Source organism: Cryptomeria japonica, chromosome 10 (assembly GCF_030272615.1).
Source record: "Cryptomeria japonica chromosome 10, Sugi_1.0, whole genome shotgun sequence".
NCBI classification, from domain to species: Eukaryota; Viridiplantae; Streptophyta; class Pinopsida; order Cupressales; family Cupressaceae; genus Cryptomeria; species Cryptomeria japonica.
The window spans coordinates 359,162,398-359,182,488 of record NC_081414.1 but is presented as its reverse complement, the minus strand read 5'-3'; the positions used below and the strand labels follow the sequence as shown (position 1 = coordinate 359,182,488).

The 20,091-nt window shown below is 38.8% G+C and overlaps 1 protein-coding gene across 1 annotated transcript; it reads left to right on the top strand.

The window, feature by feature from the left end:
• The first annotated feature begins 1,717 nt into the window (after positions 1-1,717).
• Positions 1,718-3,076, top strand: LOC131042783 (receptor-like protein kinase HSL1). The gene has a single exon (XM_057976102.2). The coding sequence runs from the start codon at positions 1,718-1,720 to the stop codon at positions 3,074-3,076; it is 1,359 nt and encodes a 452-aa protein (XP_057832085.2).
• The last annotated feature ends 17,015 nt before the right edge of the window (positions 3,077-20,091 follow it).

Genomic DNA, 20,091 nt, shown 5'->3' with positions numbered 1-20,091 from the left:
TCTATTGAATTTCATGAAATTTCCTTAGCCAGGCTTGCCACAAAACTTCATCTCCTATCCACTATCCCTCAAAACAAAGAGCCACCTAATATAATCTCCTTTGCTACTACTACATGCCTATCAACCATCCCCTTCACAAATCAATCCTTTCCCATCTCCTAAGCCAAGAAAGATATCGCAAGGCTAGATACCTCCTAAAGTATTGGAGTCAATCTTCTTCCATCATATATTCCTTCTCCTAATCCCAACTTTAATAGGGGAAATCAATCCTTTGCCCAAACCTTCCCTTAATGCCAACTCATATCCCAAATCTCTACCTCTTATCCTACATACCCATCCTAATTGCCACTCTTGACATACAATCATTTGAATCCGTTGTCCCCCACATCTTTTCGATCCTCTCCCTCCTAATTTAGCTCCTCCATCTTTCTCTTCCACTACTCTATCTCATACCTCTTTGTAATCCTCCACATTTGATTGTAATGAACCCTCCACCCCATTCCACTTCTTTGATGCATTTGTCGCAAAGGATTTGATCATCATCATTAGAAAATTATGTTTGACCTCCTCAAAACAAACCCTCCAAACCCTCCAGAGATATCTATAATATCTCACTACTTTAAATATTTAATTTTCAATATATATACATATATATACACATACATATATATACATATGTATATATATGTATATATATACATATATGTATATACATGTATACATGTATATATATACACGTATATATGTGCATGTATATATGTGTATATATATACATACACACACAGAGAGAGATATATATATGTATATGTCTGTGTGTGTGTGTATATATATATATATATATATATATATATATAATCACTGACTTAGTAGGTCATATATGTTCTTTTGAACATTCTCCTCACACTCCCATTTGTACTGATCGATTAGTCATATCTTTTATTTACTCTCTGTTTTGCACATCATAACATAGGAAAATCCAACAACCTTTTTCTTTGTTCTTTGCATACTAATCAGTAGTAGTCCTTTTCTTAATATTTCGATCTATTCAAAAAAAGTATACTCCTTTCAGAAGTTGCAAAGAAAGAGCACTCGGGAAACTCCAACAACCTTTTTTGGGAGCAGCTAAACTCTACACAAAATTACATTTCGTATAGTTTTTAAAATCTGCAAAATACAAAAGATTTTTGTAAAATTTTCAAGAGTAAAATCTTGATACTCTGCATCCCCATTACACAATCAAATCCAGAAAAAATCAGGAGAATCTCCATTACTGTTAAACCACAAAAAAATTCATTCTCTATGTACTAATCAGCATTAATCATTTTCTGAAATTTTTTATTAGTAAAAAAAAAATCTAACTTTTATTTGGAAGTTGCACAGAAAGAGCACTTAAGAAAATCCTACAATCTTTTCTTCATTCTCTGCCTACTAGTCAATGGTAGTCGTTTTCGGAAATTTTTCGTCCAGTCAAAAAAATCTAATCCTTTTGGAAGTTGCGGAAAAAGAACACTTAGAAAAATCCAACAATCTTTCTTCGTTCTACATACCAATCAACGGTAGTCGTTTATCGAATATTTCGATCTAGTAAAAAAACAAAAAAAAAACTACTCCTTTCGGAAGTTGCGAAGAAAGAGAATTTATCAACGAGCCTTAAATCTGAGAATTTTCCCAACATTTCTCCAAGGAGAGCTTTTCCCTTAGCTTTCTGACATATCTCATGGCAGCAATAATCCCCATCCGCGTTCTGACTTGCTTTTGCTGCATTCTCAGCTTTTTGCTATTGCTTCTCCACTGCAATTCCCTCTCCCAAGACGGCGTAATTCTCCTTAAAATAAAAAGGGAAGATTGGAGGGACACACGGAATGCTTTGAGCGACTGGAATGAATCTCACCAAAATCCATGTGCTTGGACAGGAATCTCCTGTGATACTTTCAACAGCGTTACCGTTGTTGATCTCACTGGGGCCTCCATTTCTGGCAACCTCACTTCCGCTATATGCGCCCTTTCTAATCTCACCGCCTTGATTCTCCAACGCAATGCTTTCACCGCTCCTTTCCCCATTGGCCTCTTGCATTGCAAGCGTTTGCACAAGCTCGATTTGTCGAGCAACCACTTTGCCGGAACGCTGCCCACTCGTATCTCCGAGTTGAGCGAGTTGAGAATCTTGAACTTGGCATATAATAGTTTCAGTGGCTCCATTCCTCCAGCCTTCGGAATGTTGTCAAAGCTCGAAGCTCTCATCTTCCACAATAATAGTTTCACTGGAGAATTCCCTAATTTTGTTGGGGATTTGAAGTCTCTGAAGAACCTCACGTTTGACAATAACCCTCTGCGTCCTGGTGTGCTACACAGTGAGCTTGGCAATTTAAAGCAACTGCAGCAGTTATGCCTACAGAACTGTAGTCTTCTGGGCAGAATCCCGACTTTCTTGGGCAATTTAACGCAGCTGGAAGAGTTGGATTTGTCGCGGAATCATCTCTCGGGTGAGATACCTACCAGTTTGATGGCTCTCTCAAATTTGAGATCATTGTTCCTCTATGACAACAATTTGTCTGGACGAATTCCGGCCAACATTGGCCAACTGAGGAGCATAGAAAGTTTGGATTTTAGCGACAATCAGCTTCACGGCACAATTCCCGACGGACTCTCAAATCTCACATATTTGAATTCTCTGCATTTGTTCAGCAATAGTCTTACTGGAGAGATACCTGCTGGGCTCGGCAAGCTACGGTACTTAAGTTATTTGAAGCTGTTCGACAACAAGCTCAGTGGATGGTTGCCCCAGAGTTTGGGTACTTTCTCCACTCTCATTTTTGTTGATGTGGGGAAAAACGAATTGGAAGGCCCTCTGCCAAAGAATCTGTGTCGGGGAGGAGCACTCTACAGCTTTCATGGCTCTTCAAACAAATTCAGTGGTAATCTGCCTTTGTCCTTTGTAGACTGCAATTCTCTACACTATCTGTACATCAACAACAACCAGCTGAGTGGTGAGATTCCTCCTGGGCTATGGAGTTCTCCCAATCTCTTAAGATTGTATCTTAACCACAATAAGTTTGCAGGGAAGATTTCATGTTAGTAAGAGATGGAAACTTTTCAGGGGTTTAAGAGGGTATGAATAACACCGTAAGGCAGGATTTTTTTTTGTCTTAGTATATTTAATAGGTAACTTTTGAGCTTCTTCACAAGTTATGCCTATTTAAATGATCATAAAACAATTGGTATTCATATCTCCCTACTTTTGGCAATGTCTATTCCAATTCCCGGCAATTTTGTCTACTCAAGATAATCAATTATTTCTAATTTAAAAAGTTTCCCATGTGAAAATTTATTGCTTTTTAAATAAATATTTGATTTAACTAAATATGATTTAAATGTGTGTTCATTAGATGTAAAGGTTTGTTTTTTCAAAATAATTTTATTCTTGTTATAGATAAAATAACATAAATAGAACAAATATTTACTTAATTTGTTAATGTTTTCCGAGGAAACAATAATGTCTATATATATACATATACATATATATAGTTTAATGTATTCTTAATGTATGTTTGAAGAGTTTTTTCTTATTCTATTTTAGAGAATAGGGAGAGAGGGAGTATGTCTTTTGGCTATTATTCATGTCATGGTGACATGATGATCTGTACATTATTATCGTTGAAAAATGTATCTTGACATAATGCTAATGGATTTGAATGAGGTGGCTATCACATTATTAATGAATATTAAAAGTTGTCAATAGATGCTCCAAAAAGTGAAAAGCCTCTCCATTAACCTAAAATGAACACTTATTATTTGCTTTGATCAAAGTTAATAGTTGGCAAAACATTGCAATAATTCTAGCCTAGATAGAGTTGTAATTTTTCTCTACAATAGTATTGTGTTTATGACTTGAACTGTGTTTCCTCTAATCCTAAAGGGTAAACCTAGTTCTCAAGGTTGGGGATGTCAACTTGGAAATATTGGGTTGAGATTCACGCTCAAGTCTAGAGGAAAAAATCAAGACCAATGCCTAAGACAAGGCATATCCTCTTAACTTTTCTCTATGTTAGGCTTGTGAGGTGATTCCAAAGGATTTTAGAGGAAAATTATGGATAAATGAAACAATCAAAAGTAGTCTTAGTAGTAAACCAACTCTAAGCACATGGAAACCAAAGAAGTGTCACTAGAATTAATTATGCAAATTTACAGACTCGGGACTTATCAATGTCTTAAATCACATAGTAGTATCATGCTTGTAACTATTCACAAATCATATTTAAGTCTCAAAATGATGTGTTGTTGAAATAGCCTACTTTATACATGGTATATTTTTATAAACAAATTAATTTATAGCTTTCTAAATATTGGTCTAGTATAGGTATGGATAAGATGGTGTTAGTTCAAGATTAATAGGTTACACTAGTTGATAAATAGACAAAATAAGAACCTTTCTTAAAATAAATTTAGGTTTTTTAATTTTAGAGTGGTCTAGTAGGTGAAATGGTTAGAAGAATAAATTGGTGTCATGATTTTCTGTTAGGTGACATGTTTAAACTTTCATAGCCAAGTACTCATATATAGTAAATATTTTGTACATACCAAACATGATGTGATTCAAAATATAACAAAGAAACCAATATTACATTTAAAATCACATAATTGTAGCTATATACTCTTAAAACATGCATTACAAACATATTACAAAAGATATAAAATCAAGAATACTTTGACAATCCTTGTGAGCATTACAAGCATCATGAGTTTCAAAGAAGAGTACTCATAGGAACCTTAGAGATATATTACAACTTTTAGAGAAGCTAAACAATTATAACCAATTATACACTTATTCAAAAATGAGATATGAAAGATAAACACAATACCATGAAGCGTGTAAATAACCTAAGGAGACACCTAGATGAAAGAACAAAATTTGCATAGTTATGTTCCTTCTCAAGGTCTAGAATATATGCGAATAACCACAAAAATTATATTAGTTCAATATTTGAAACTTCAAGTGTGCCTTTTGGGATAAAAGTGAACCATGAAGCTTTCTTATAAGTCATAGAAATCCAGCCACCTTGTACAGCCAAATGATTTTATATTTATATCTCAATGGAGTGATCGTGATATTAGTAAGATTGTGACACTTGGATCAATCTCTAAAATTTAATTATTAGGCCATCATACTTTTCATCGGTAAATAGTGTGGTGTCATAAATTTTATCCTTATACAACTTCATACTCACTTGGGCCTCACTTTGGCATTTCTCAAATAGATTATGTAGGCATTAATATTGAAGTCCAAATGAGTGTTAAGAATGAACTGTAGATGATTGATGGTTGTTCTATCATATATGTGTTCCATGTGCAGTTGAGTAGATATATTGATGGTCCTTGTTGTGGATGTCCACCTTCTTGGTGTTGATATCTACACTCAGTATGCTATGGTATCTTGATGATGATGTTCTTAAGTAGATACGTTAATGTTTATTGTTGTGGACATATTCACTTAATGTGTTGTGGAGACTATTGGTGTTGATACTTGCCCTTACATGAAGATGATGTTGATGTTTCTAATGAAGTCCTTGGTTGGATGTCCACCATCAATTTGGTGTTGATGTCTTACCATGTATGAAGATAATGATGATGATAAATGAGATTGAAGAACAATGATGATGACAATATTTATATAAGGCTTGCTTGTATGATGATGCTTATGGCAGCAACATGGTGTTGAAGCTCGTGATTGATTAGCAAATATGGTATGATGATATCATATTGAGATAAGGATTAGAAATATAAAGATGAGGATTAGAAGCATGACAATGAAGTGATGTGAAGTTGATGGTCTTGTAGATACTACAAGCTTCAGTAGTATCTCTCTTGTTGCTCTTGAGTGAGCAAATCATGTTACAAGGAAGTTTGGGTTGATGAAGTGTGTGAATGTAAGAATATGTGTTGAAGACTATTTCCAAGAATGCTCTACATTCCTTGGCATTTGTAGATATGGTCTTGTGGTTTGGGATTTATGTGTCTGTTTGGTGGATATTGCACCCCTATCTTTACAAGTATCTAGTGATGTAGTTGATGTTTTTGGTTAAGGCAGTGAGTTGGCAGTTTAGTGGCTTGTTAAGATTAGTCCAAAAAATGCCCCACATTAATGTTTCTACTACTATGACGTGGTGGACATGCTTATAATATTTTTGCAGTGTCATCGTTTAGATTTTAGATTTTGAAATGATTCACAAGTAAGTTTTATGATGTTTTATTTCGTGTTTATGTTTCCTATCCTTTCAAGTATGAATAACTCTATATCTATTTTGGTTGCACCAACCTATTTTGGCTTGATAGTATGGAAGAAGTATTTGGAAGTGTTTTTGTGTGTTCATGGGATGTCTCTATGTGGTCTTCATGATAATTCCTATTCATTTTAGTGTTGCATTATGTCTAGAATTGGTTTTCAAGGTAATTTGCAATTATCTGGCTAACATGAAATGTTTTGTTTCGTGCACTTTTCTTTTAGGGTTTGTACCAGCATTCAAGGTTGAGTTAAGTTGTATTTGGGTCGTACTATGTCTTTTGGTGATCCACATTGAGTAATTTCATTTTGAGGTTATGTTTTTGGTTCAACTGGTTATGTGCTACACATTTCTTCTATATGTTACCCTGTTGCTAACTTGGGAGGATATGCACTAGCATGTGTTATGTTTGGTGCTACATTAAGAGATGACTTAAGATGTTTTATGTCCTTTATATCTCTTAGAATGGATGAAATTCATTGCAATTGTGTTTGGTGGTTGACTTGCTGGGTTTATTTCTTGTCCCCTATTTTGGTTTATTGCTTCACCACATATTCTGCACACACAAAAAGTAGAAATTGTTGGGGAGAAAGGGGTTTTCTTCAGTCAAACTAATTTTGGAAGTAACCTTGGAATAGAATTAAAATGAAATTGAAAGGAAAGAATGCCATTAGGTAGCAGAGGCTAGATTTGAAAATGGAATTGGCTTATACCTTGATGATGTAAATTCTTTTTTGAAGATGATCATGAATGTTGATGAAATAGCATGAATCCACACAAAAGACCTAAAAGAATCATAAAAGACTTTCTTGCATGAAGGTTGTTGAATGTTACCGCAATGATGAATATGAGGCGATAAAATTCCTTCAATGTTGAATACCGTAATTCTTGAATGTCTTGTCCTTTGTATATTCATGTTCTACCAAAATGGGGGAGGACACCTTGCTTATATACCTCTCCCAAGAATTTTAGGGTGCAAAACATGAAGCAGATAGACATAGGAAGATACTTCCCACTAAATCCACTTTTGACCATTGAGCGATTTCAATTTGCGGCCAAACTAAGGGGAGTGGGATGCCCTAGGTGTCATGCTCCCTCCAAAGATGGCCTAAATTGGGCCTAGATATCCTAAATGTGGAGGAGAAGCCAAATGATATGTTGAATTGAGTTGTGATGAGTGGAACCAGATGCAAGAGGTCATGCATGCTTAAACAAGGCCTAGTTGAGCAAGAAATTTAATAAGGATGCAATTTACAATAGTACATTTAGCCTTCACTTTAGCGAGAGTATTAACCTACATGCATACTCCTGGTAAAGTAGATGAAAGAAAGAAAGAAGAGGCATTGGGTGGGCCTGCAAAGAGATAACATATCACTAAGTTCAAGGGAACACTAAGGGTTTCAAAGATGCTAAAAACTGATTGCTAATGACAAAATTGTGTTAAAAAGTCTCAAAAAAGAAATTTTGTCTCTATCTATCTGAAAACCTATGTTTGTCGCCTGCAAAAAGAATGTGAGGACCGTTTGAATTCTTAAAATGGCCCATTATCCTCTTTTGTGTGGCCCAAGTATCGAATATCGAATAATATTCGATATCCGATATCTTTTTATAAGGGTGACAATAATTTCATTGTTGCCCTTTCTCATAGGTATCGAATATCCAATTATATTTGATATCTAATATCTTTTCATAAGGGCGCCAACAATTTCATTGGGGCCCTTTCTCATAAGTATTGGATATCTGATTATATTTGATATTTGATACCTTGTTTAGGATAAGGAGAGATAGAGATAGGGAGAGAAGGAGAGGAGAGAAGGGGATAGTGAGAGAGAGAGGGGGGGTTAGAGAGAGAAAGAGAGGGGAGAGAGGATTCTACAAGGGGGAGGGAGAGAGAGAGTGTGAGATAGAGAGGTAGTTAGGGGGATGGGGAGAGGGGAGAGATGGAAGTATCAACAAAGAGAAAGATGGTGTACAAGGGAGAGGGGAAAGAGAGGGAGGGAAGGGGAAAGGGAGAGGGGGTTGGCAAAGGATAGGGGGAGAGGGATATGTAGATAGATGAGGGGAAATGGAGAGGGAGAGATAGGGAGTGTAGGGGAAAGGGATCTAGAGAGAGTAATTAGATTGAGGGGAAGATAGGAGAGATGAAAGGATGAACAAAGGGAGAGAGAGAGAGAGAGAGAGAGAGAGAGAGAGAGAGAGAGAGCGCTCAATATCGAGAAGTATAATACATAGGAGGAGAGAGTTGGGTACAAATAAGTGTACAAGATGTTAGGGATAGCAAGAGAGATAGACTTGTAGGTAGAAGGAAAGAGTGTCCAAATGGGAGATTATATGAGGGATCCAAGGAAACATAATTTATTTAATATTAAATGTTATATTGGGATTTATAAGTTTATATATATATATATATATCATTAATTATATTACATTATATTATATATAAATATTTATATATTAAATAAAATATATAAAATAATATTTTAAATATTGTACATAATAGTATTATAATATATTATATATTATATTGATAGAAAAAACTAACAAAAATTGGATATTCGAAGGTATCAGATATCCATTATGTTATGCCTTGCATAACACACCCCAACTTTTTATTTCTCAAGCTAGGGGCCCCCTTTTTTTTTGCTTTGCTTTCATCCTGTTTTCATTTCATTCGCACTTCCGAACCTCAGGTTCTCGGGATCTCGAAGTGCATCTTGTTCCTTCTGTTTCTTCTAGTTTGTTTGATTTTAGAGTTTAGTGTCCTAAATTGTGCCCGACGCATTTATTATGAATCCATGATCAAAAGTATGCTATTTTAGAATCATGGCCTTGAAGGACGAAGTGCCTTGAAATGCCTCGAAAACCCCTTTGGGCCTACTTTTTGATGGACATCAGTGCAACGCGGGGATGTTTGTGTGCCACGCTAACATCCTGAAAAGATAGCTGCATCTCAAATATGGCAAAGAGTGAAACGTTGGCGGACGCATGTCCTTTGGCTCACATTTTGCCGCAATGGCTCCCCACACCCCTTTTGGGTTTAAGAACCCTTCCTTGCTCATTTGGAAGGGTTCCTGACTTGGGTTCTTGGCTCTTGGCTTTCATTCTGCTCTCAATATTTTGCAACTCTCTTTATGCTCTTGGGCATACATTCTACCAATATCAAGTTACACCCATCTTGTGGTGGCTTCTTACCAACAAAGCGATCAAGTAGGCTTCATCATGCTCATGATTCCAAATACAAGGGGTTTGGCTCCATGCTCATTCTCTCTCTCTCTCTTTTACCAATTTCTTTTACATGCAATGAGTCCTTTGCATTGTTAAATACTTATTTCCGACATCCCAATATTCCAATATTTCAATACTTTCCAATATTTATTGCATGCAATAGAGTTAGCATCTTTTAAACAAAGTTTAGTTTCCATTTGCATTTATTTTCCAATTTACCAAGTTCCAATTTATTTTTCTACTATATCTATCTGGTTGTTTGTGGTGGTGGAAACACCTAAACAAGGGTCTGACTGAGGCAGGCCCCTATACAACCCGAATAATTTTCCCCATCTCAGTGTGTGCAAGTGAAGAATAGGTTTCGCATGCAAGAAACCATTTGCAGGTTCTTTTCAAGACTTTTCCCTATCTGTGAGTCGTACAGACTACAACGCACCGCACTAGTGTCTGAGCCCCGCACTAGCGTTCAGAATCCGAGAGCTCCCTAGTTGGCAAGTATAATCTACTTTTAACATTGCACTGTTCTGTAAATTCATTTTTGTATATTCATTATTTCTGCACTTCAATTATGTTAAATTTATCTCTTGTGTAGTATAGTTAGTTTAGTTGTTCGTTATCCCCTAGCTCATCTTAGTGCCTATTCGAAGAGGTAGCAGCAGATAGATTTTCCTTCTAAGATTTATCATCTTGGAGGGGGAAAATCCACTCCCCTACATTTTGGTGAACCGGACGTGAATGCCTAATGTCAGATCTTTTCCTTTTGGAATTCTATGCCTTTGATAAGGCATTCTCGAAGGATGATTTTGATATGTTGATTGAAGTCTTGGATGACTTCCTTGAAGCACCTTATCCTATAAAAGATGTAAAGGGTGATTCATCTTCCACGGCATCCTCATACAAAAATGAAGGGTCTGTGAATGTCATTATTGGCTCTATGGTCCCACAAAGGCCTAAGAGACCTTACATTCATGTGATAGCGGCAAGTCCTTCTCCTAAGAGAGTTAAGTCCGTTAATGGAAAACCTTTCAAAGGAGAAGATTCTGATTTATACACTAGATTTATGCAATTCAAGCAACCATCCTATAATACTATCGCTCATACATATAACACTCGAAATAACAAGCAAGTTCCTAAACCGCCTCAATCTTTTCTACCCCCTTCTCAACTTGTCCTTCCTAAGGCACCTTTGTCGGTGGACAAGCAACCAAGTGATTATGATCTTATCGAGCAACTTAAGGTTACTCCGAGTAAGATCTCACTTTGGGATTTGTTTCAAACCGCCTCAATGTATCAAGGTATGCTACATGAAGCTTTGTAAAATATTTTGCTACCTTCCTCTATGAGACTGACTGATGTGAATGTGCTAATGGAACATATTTATGCGGATTCACCAAATATTACCTTTTATCTGCATCAACTCCTGCCTCCTGAAGTGAGGAATTTAGTAGATCCATTAATGATCATTGTTCATGTGAATGGCATTGGTATTAGATGAATGCTTGTTGACATGGGTTCACCACTGAATGTTTGTGGTTTAGACTTCTTACCAAAGATCAAGGTGGACCCAAATTCTTTGGCGGCCTCCTCCTTATTCATCTGAGGTTTCGATAACAGTGGTAAGACCACTGTAAGGACTATCATACTGCCCTTGAAGGTTGGACCGGTCACTATTCCAACCCTTGTGCATGTTATGCCAGGCCCTTTATCATACAATCTTCTTTTAGGTAGACCATGGCCATATGCTTTGGGAGATGTTTCATCTACACTTCATGGATCCGTGAAGTTTATGGCTAATAATCAGGTTGTCATAGTTAAGGTTGATCCTGAGGCTATGCAGTTATGTCAAATAGATTCTATTGGTCAGGATTTTTTCACACCTTCCTTTCAAAACTATGTACCCACTTTGTCTTCTTCAATTGCAACCACTACTCCTGTCTCATCCCCTAAAAAGGAAGAGCGTGAGAAGGAAAAAGTCGCTAAGGAAGTCATTAAAAAGGAGAGATCACCTAAGAAGCCATATTCTTCAAAAGAAAAATCCCCAAAGGTAGATACTCTTAAGGTGTAAATGTTGGATTCTACACCTGTAAAACCTTCCCCAGCTAAATCACCTTCAAAAGTAAATGCATTCTTGGGTGACAATTGGGGTTCTTTCGATTTCATCGAATCTCATTTTTCATGAGTACAAAGTAGATCTTGTCCACTTAAGATTTCCTAAGATTGCATTCACCTCGGCTATGAAAGTTTATTATGTGTCTATAAAGCTAGGTGATGCTTATCGTGTCGATCGCCTTTTCTATACAAAACCACCATCATTCAAAGAATTGCAAAACATCTATGGTCCTGGATACAAGTTGGTGTCTCAGCTTGGGTATGATGGGAAGGGTTGTGGACCTAATAAACAAGGTATTTGGATTCCTCTAGAGCCCGAACCTCATCACCACAATACTGGACTAGGATACCGTCAAACAGGTTGAAAGGCGAAACCATGGTTAACTGTTTACTTGATTTCAGCTAATCCCTTTCCTTTAAATCTTGTTCATCCGGAACTCATTGATGATGGCATATCATCTAATGAAATTCCCTTGGATCTTTTCCCTTTGGAAGAATCCTTGAAGTAACTTATGGGTGCATATGATGGGCTACCCCCTTATCATCATAAACATTAATTTTCATACTACTTGAAGGCTCAACCGTATTTTGGAGAGTCCATTATGTGGGGGGCATTTTTGTCTCACAATAAAGAACAAATGTTTATCCCTCATTCAGAAGACCGTAAAGCGCTCCTTAGTGGAGAAACTATTGGCATCATCATGAGAGATAAGGCTCCAGAGTCCTAAACAAGGTCATAAAGGTGGGCAAATGCTTATCTTCTGAAGAATTCAGAGAATATTCCAAATTTCTACATCAATTCCCTTACATCTTTGCTTGGTCTTATGAGGAGATGCCTAGCATCGATGAGTACATTGTGGTACACAACATTGTGCTTAGTCCTAATGTTAAGCTCGTGAAGCAAAAGATTTGAAAGATGAATCCTAAGGTGGCTTTAGTATTCAAGGTCGAGATACAGAAGCTCCTAAAAGTTGGCTTTAACCACCCCATCAACTATTCACCCTGGATCTCGAACATTGTCCCAGTAAGAAAACCTGATGGTTATATCTGTATTTGCATTGATTTTTGGGATGTGAACAAAGCTTCCCTCGAGGATGATTTTCCTCTCCCGAATATCGATATGATCTTGGATTCAACCATGGGGTATGCTTTTCTCTCATTCATGGAAAACTTCTCGAGTTATAACTAGATCTGTATCAACCCAGAAGATCAATATAAATCTGCCTTTACAACCCCTTGGGGAACCTTTTGCTATGTCATTTGGGTTTAAAAACATAGGAGCAACCTATCAACAAGCCATGACCTTGATATTCCACGATTTCATCCATAAGTTCTTAGAATACTATGTTGATGACATCTTGGTAAAATCTTTAGCGCTTTAAATGCACATTGAAATCTCCATCTTATCTTTGAAAGAATTCAGCTGTATAAAATGAGATTAAATCCTCTTAAGTGTGTCTTCGGTGTTGACGTTGGGAAGCTTCTAAGATTTATTGTCTCCCACGGAGGAATCGAAATAGACAGGGATAAGATCGATGCTATTGTGAACATGCCTCCACCTAAGAACATCTCTTAGCTATGTAGTCTACAAAGGAAAATCCAAGCCATCCTTCAGTTTGTGGCGCAATTGGCTAATCGTACCCTTCCTTTTACGTGATTATTGAAGAAAGATACCCACTTCAAATGGAATGTGGAATGTCAAAAGGCATTTGATTCCATCAAGGATTACCTATCTAATCCTCCTAATCCTCCTATCCTAATGACGGCTATGTCTGATAGACCTTTCTTCCTATATATTTCAGCCTCATCTCATGCTTTAGTGGTATTATTAGCCCAACGTGATGATGAAGGTTGAGAAAGAGTAGTCTATTACAACAGCCGCATGTTGATAGATTATGAAACCCGATATTCTGTTGTGGAAAAATAGTGCTTACCTCTTGTCTTTACAACTCAAAAGCTAAGACACTATATCCTCCATGCAGAAATGCAGGTCATTGCTAAAGATGATATCCTTAACCACCCCTTTGTAAAGTTTGATCTCTCAAGAAGGTTGGCCAAGTGGGTGATGCTACTCTCTGAGTTTGACCTGCACTTCATAACTCAAAAGTCAATCAAAGGGAAGGTCATTGCTGATCAGTTGGTTGATGCTCCCTCAACCAAGTTTTATCCTACCTTAGACCTCTTCCCCGATGAGGATGTTTTGATCATTGAACAAGACTCCGTATGGGATGTATTTTGACAAATCGAGGTGTCAAACTGGCTTAGGTGTAGGTATGGTTTTTATCTCACTCGAAGGAAAGCCAATTCCTCTTTCTTTTTGTTTAGAATTTCATTGTACCAATAACATCGCCGAGTACAAGGCCCTAATTGTAGGACGCGGTGTTGGGATTACCATGGGAGTAAAGAACATCCACATCCATGGAGATTCTGAACTTATTGTAAACCAAGTGGTAGGTGCCTATTGTGTTGAGAAGTTTAAGTTGTCTTAGTATAAGGATTTAGTATTGACTATACTGAAGCAATTCGCTACTTACATGATTGATAGCATCTCATGGAGGGAAAATCGTCATGCAAATGCAATGGCAAGCACTGACTCCCTTGTAGGCCCCGATTTTGATCAGGACGAATACCGATTTATGGTACAAGTCCTCTACTCCATCTGTATCTAACCAAACTCAATTCGATAACCTCATGTGTGCTCATATCGATTTGAGAGAATGGTTCGCACACATTTTTAATTATTTAAAAACCAGAATTTTTCTTGATGACACTTGCAAAAGTTTGCGTGTGTGGATTCGAAAGCTGGCCAACCGTTTTAATCTCCTATCTAATGTTCTTTATAGGAGATCATACAATGGTCTTCTTTTGTGATGTTTAACAAATAGAGATCCCTCTTGCCCTTCAGGAAGCCCATTTAAGCTCTGGAGGTAGGCATTTTGGAGGAAAGTCTCTAGTACACAAATTGATCCACATGGGGTATTATTGGAAAATGATGTAACAAGATTCTTTTGCTTTTGTCAAAAAGTGTCCTCAATGTCAACAACATAGCAACTTGATTCAAGCCCTTGCACAAGAGCTTCGCAATCAAATCTCTCCATGGCCTTTCCAGACTTGGGGATTGGAAATCATCAGAAAGATATCTCCCCCTTTGTCGAAAGGTCATATCTTCATTATCACCGCTATAGATACTTCATGAAGTGGGTCGAGGTAGTCTGGTTAAGATCGACCACCACTGATGTGATTTGTGGCTTCATCATGGATAACATCATTTCTCGATTTGGCTTGCCTGCTACCCTTATTTCTAACTATGGTACGCCTTTTAAGAACAAGGAGGTTAAGCAGTTTCTTGAAAAATTTCACATTCAACACCATTTTTCTGCACCTTAATACCAACAATCTAACAGTCAAGCAAAAGCATCTAACAAAACCATTGAACAAATCTTACGCAAGACCGTCACTAAACATGGTAAAGATTGGCATTTGCAATTAATTTATGCATTATGGGCCTTTCACACAAGTGTTCACATGGCTATCAAAATGGTGCTCTACAACCTCATGTATGGTGTCAATGCTATTATGCCTCTTGAATTGGAGATTCCCTCTTTGTGGGTCTCCTTAAAGGGGGTTATCGATGATTATTCCTATCACACTCATAGCTTAAATAAACTTGAATTGTTGGATGAGCATCGCTTAATGGCCCTTCAACATCTTCAAGCTTATCAAAATTCTTTATCCAAAAAGTATAACCAAAGTGTGTTGTCTTGGACCTTTAAGAAAGGTGACCTTGTTCTTTATGAGAACCAGAAAAATGTTAATGAGTCTCCTGACCAAAAAGGGAAATTTAGCCTGAATTGGTTAGTCCATACATCATCACTTTTGTTTATGGTTCTGGTGCCTATAGTCTATCCTCCATGGATGGTACTCCTCTTAAAGAGCCAATCAATGCCGCACACCTACGTAGATACTATGCATAGAAGATGTGTAGTATGTGTTTTGTGCCTGATGCGTCGATGCCTATGGGGTGAGGGACCGCATCCTAATACATATCCTTCATCGACACAACATCCATTTTTGTGTGTTATGAAGTGACTATGTATTGTTACATCCACGTGTGTGTGTGTGCATGTACGTGTGTCATCTATATAGATCATCATAAGATTTAATCTTGCATATAAACATATATAAATTAAATCATGATAAGCATCTAAATCTAAATCATCCATCACATAAGCATGTAACATAACAACATCATCCATCAATGGAAACACAAAATAGAACCACAATATTGAATCTCATATGTGTGTGTGTGTGTGTGTGTCATATCAATGTACAAGTATCGCATCACTATAAAAATATGTGATGTTGTCATATGTGTCTTTGATATACATGAATACATCCGTGTATATATACCAAAAAATTCTCTACATGAAATGCATCAAAAATATGTTATGACTGATCTCACGGCCATGTCCCTGAGGTCGCTAGCACTAGAGGATCCTGATCATGGCATGGAGGCTGTCTAACTGAGGTCGATTGAAATCTCACGGTAGTAGTACTCTACGATCGCAAGCTCCTCATCTCTCCCCATAGATCTTCCACATTATTTCGCTATGTCATCATCTCCTCCCGCGCCGCCATCTCTCGCTGGCGTGATGCCTCGAGGTCTACCATCCGCTGGCGCACTCGAGGGTGGTCTAAGTGACCTACGATGCCCTGTTGTGCAGCATCCACCTGTCATTGGAGGTCATCGACCTAGCTCCATAGAGTGTCATGTGCACTCTCGACACTCTTAGCTCACATCCTCGCTTAGTCTCTCTCTTCGAGCACATTGCAGACCTCTTGTAGGGCCTGATCCTGTTGCCTCATCACAATAGTTAGTTGTGTTGCATCCTACACCAATTCCACTCGACCCTCCTTGTACATCATATGTATCTGTGCTACAGGCTCGAATAGTTGCATGTGTCTCACTGTTACTTGGAGGGGCCGGTAAGCGTCCAGTACAGGACCATCGGATCTACACATCAGGGACGATCACTGCAAGCACCTGGAAGATAAAGCTCAACCACTCCACTATGCCCTCTGCAAGCACAAAAAAATTCACATCAATATCTATCGTATCCAAAAATCCATACATCTATACATATGTAAAGAAAATACTAAAATGCATCAACTGAAATCACAAGTGCATACCAAGATCGCCCCTCTGCCAATTTGGATTCTACGGAGGCACCCTGCTGGAGGTTCCCTCCGCAGTCGTTGTTGCTGCTACTCGTCATGCTTGTGGCATGACTGGTGGTGCAGCTAGTGATGGCAGAAGATCCCTCATAGTCGGTGCATCTCGGTTTGGACTCGGTCTCCTCACCCATCGTCTATGTTGTGGCCTCTCGCTCTCATCGCTCAAGGAGGATTGGTCGTCGCTATCTCCCCCTAGAGCTCTGATGTCTCCTCCCTATGCATCTGGTGCAAAGATTGGTGTCAGACCTACCCTACCTCACCACCTTGTGACATCGGTGTGACTCTGACATCGTCTATATCCAGCTGTGGTACGATGTCATCATTGTCACTGCCTTGCAGACTGTCCTACACATCTCCAAGGGTGGGGCAGGGCCAGTCCTGTGGTCACAATGCACTCCTGGCTGATCGTGCATATGTAGGAGTTGCAAGTGGAATAATTTGTACCTTCCCGAACTGACGCATGCATCGCTGCCAGTGGTACAACATCACAATATGGTCCTAGCGACCGAGTAGAAAGTAGTCTCTCTACATCTGAGGCAGTTATGTGCGGTCTATGGTCCAGACCCCCATGTCTTTATAGGGTTGCCAGATCACATTATTGATCCCGAGCTGGTCAAATATGACCCTCCAGTATGTAAGGTCTCCTGTTCACCATCCTCTATGTCATAGTGGATATGCATGTGCCCGTGCCATGTCCAAGGGCATCAGTACTGGAAATCCTACTGGTCAATTGCAAGTAATGTGCTTGAAGGCCCAGACCTGTAGGAGTGTGCACGTTGTGAGGCTGTGGTACTCATGGTGCATGTATCAAGATAGCTCATAATATAAATGGGCTAGCATACTGCGACCCCATGCATAAACCATTTGTCTCTCCTCCATCTCTCATATCAATGGCACAGAACCTATTGTTAGCTCTAAGCCACGACCGTTTGTCAACACTCATGACCATGATACGTTGTACTAGGGGAATCAACACTCATCCTTGGCCCAACGCTCGAAGGTACATGTGTCTTGTGGCATCTACCCTCTGCCCCAGGGCCCACTCTTGATGTCTACCCAGCTCTGCAGCAGAAAGAATCATTGGTGACACTCACTCCCCCCGGATAGGAAGTCATAGGATGTGATGGACATCGATCATTGTCACCACCATCTCTCCTATGGGTAACTGAAAGGACATTGTGTCTACATCCCACCTCTCCATCAATAGCCATAGCATGGGGGCATCGAACTAGAACTTAGACAACATGTAAGTCCACTAGAATTTGACCCTACGAAGGAGTCATCTATCGGCGACTAGTAGCTCATCTGCCCAACCGCACAGTTTTTGCAATAGATGCCCCGACATGTGCTCCCGCATCTCGGGCAGTGTGTGCATGTAAACAATTTTCCATTAGTTTCACTTCCACTTTAAAAATAGACGACTGCGCGCCCAGAAGACGACATCGCATATTCTAGACGTCAGCGCCCTTTTGGGACATTAGCGCATCGCCTAAACTAACATGATCATCTAAGACACAGGTGTGCATACTAAATGATAGTGCGCCCCTAGGATGCCTGCGCAGTTGTCTGACTAAAATGCTCTAAAAAAGTGCTAAAATTGCAAAGCAAGGGATGTTTCAAATTGTACCTGGTCGGGATCGCTACCCTGCTCGACCGCGGTTTGCAAATCCTCGATCCTACTCACCCTAAGATCTCGTCTGCATGGCATTTTCACTCAGATTATGCAAATCTCAGCTTGAACGCCCGCAGTGAATAGTAACAATGCCCTTCTTGGGGCCCACTTTTGAGTATATAGCCTATTTTTTGCTCGAAATGGCTTTTCCTTATTTTTGGACAGTTTTTGGCTCGTTATCCTTCCTGTTTTTCCCCACCTTGCTGGGATAAAAATACAAGGGGGCATATACGTACTCACCTTCATCTAATTTTTCTCTTCTATTTGTACTAATGCTCCTTAAGCATTCTTCTCGCTAAAGTAGCTTCCTCCATTTTTTGTGCTGACAACTTTTCTAATCTTGCAATATGGAATTCGTCATACCAAACTGGATTTCCTCATGGATACTTGGTGGCATTTCTTGTGATCATTGACTCAACCTTTGCGGCTTCTACAGTATCCTTTTTGGCTAAGTATTTATTGCATCTATTGTACTTATTGCACTGCATGAGTCTGATGAACATATCTTTCCAAACTTATTTAGTGTGACTGATCCCTATAGTCGATTAGTCCACTAAAGTGCAGGCAAAATGTAGTGTCCTAAATTGCGGCCGATGCATTTATGATGAATCCATGATCAAAAGTATGTTATTTTAGCATCACGGGCTTGAAGGACGAAGTGCCTTGAAATGCCTTAAAAACCCCTTTGGGCCTACTTTTTAATGGATGTCAACACGACACGGGGACGTCCATGTGCCACGCTAACATCCCAAAAATCTAGCGACATCTTGAATCTAGCAGAGAGTGAGACGTTGGCCAACGTGTGTCCTTTGGCTCGTGTTTCGCTATAACAACTCTTCATGCCCCTTTTGGGTTTAAGAACCCTTCCTTGCTCATTTGGAAGGGTTCCCAACTTAGGTTCTTGGTTCTTGGCTCTTGGCTTTCATTGTGCTCTCAATATTTTGCATCTCTCTTTATTCTCTTGGACATACGTTCTGCCAATATCAAGTTACAACCATCTTATGGTGACTTCTTTCCAACAAAGCAATCAATTGAGCTTCGTCATGGTCACGATTCCAAATATGAGGGGTTTGGCTCCATGCTCATTCTCTCTCTCTTTTACCAATTTCTTTTACATGCAATGAGTCCTTTGCATTGTTAAATACTCATTTCCAACATTCTAATATTTCAATACTTTCCAATATTTATTGTATGCAATAGGAGTTAGCTTCTTTTAAACGAAACTTGGTTTCCATTGACATTTACTTTCCAATATACCAAGTTCAAATTTATTTTTCCAATCTATCTATCTAGATGTCCATGGCAGTGGAAACACCCAAACGAGTGTCTGACTGAGGTAGGCACCTATACAACCCCAACAATTTTCCTCGTTAGTGTGTGCAAGTGACGAGCAGGTTCCGCACGCAGGAGACCATTTGCAAGTTCTTTTCTAGATTTTCCCTGTCCACGGGTCGTATGAACTCCAGCGCACAACATTGGTGTCTGAGCCTCGTGTTGGCGTCCAAAACCTGAGATCTCCCCAGTTGGTAGGTATAATCTGCTTTTAACATTGCACCATTTTGTAAATTCAAT

What these genes read in the sequence shown, in the direction of transcription:
- LOC131042783 (XM_057976102.2), top strand. Translation starts at nt 1,718, where the DNA reads ATGGCAGCAATAATCCCCATCCGCGTTCTGACTTGCTTTTGCTGCATT.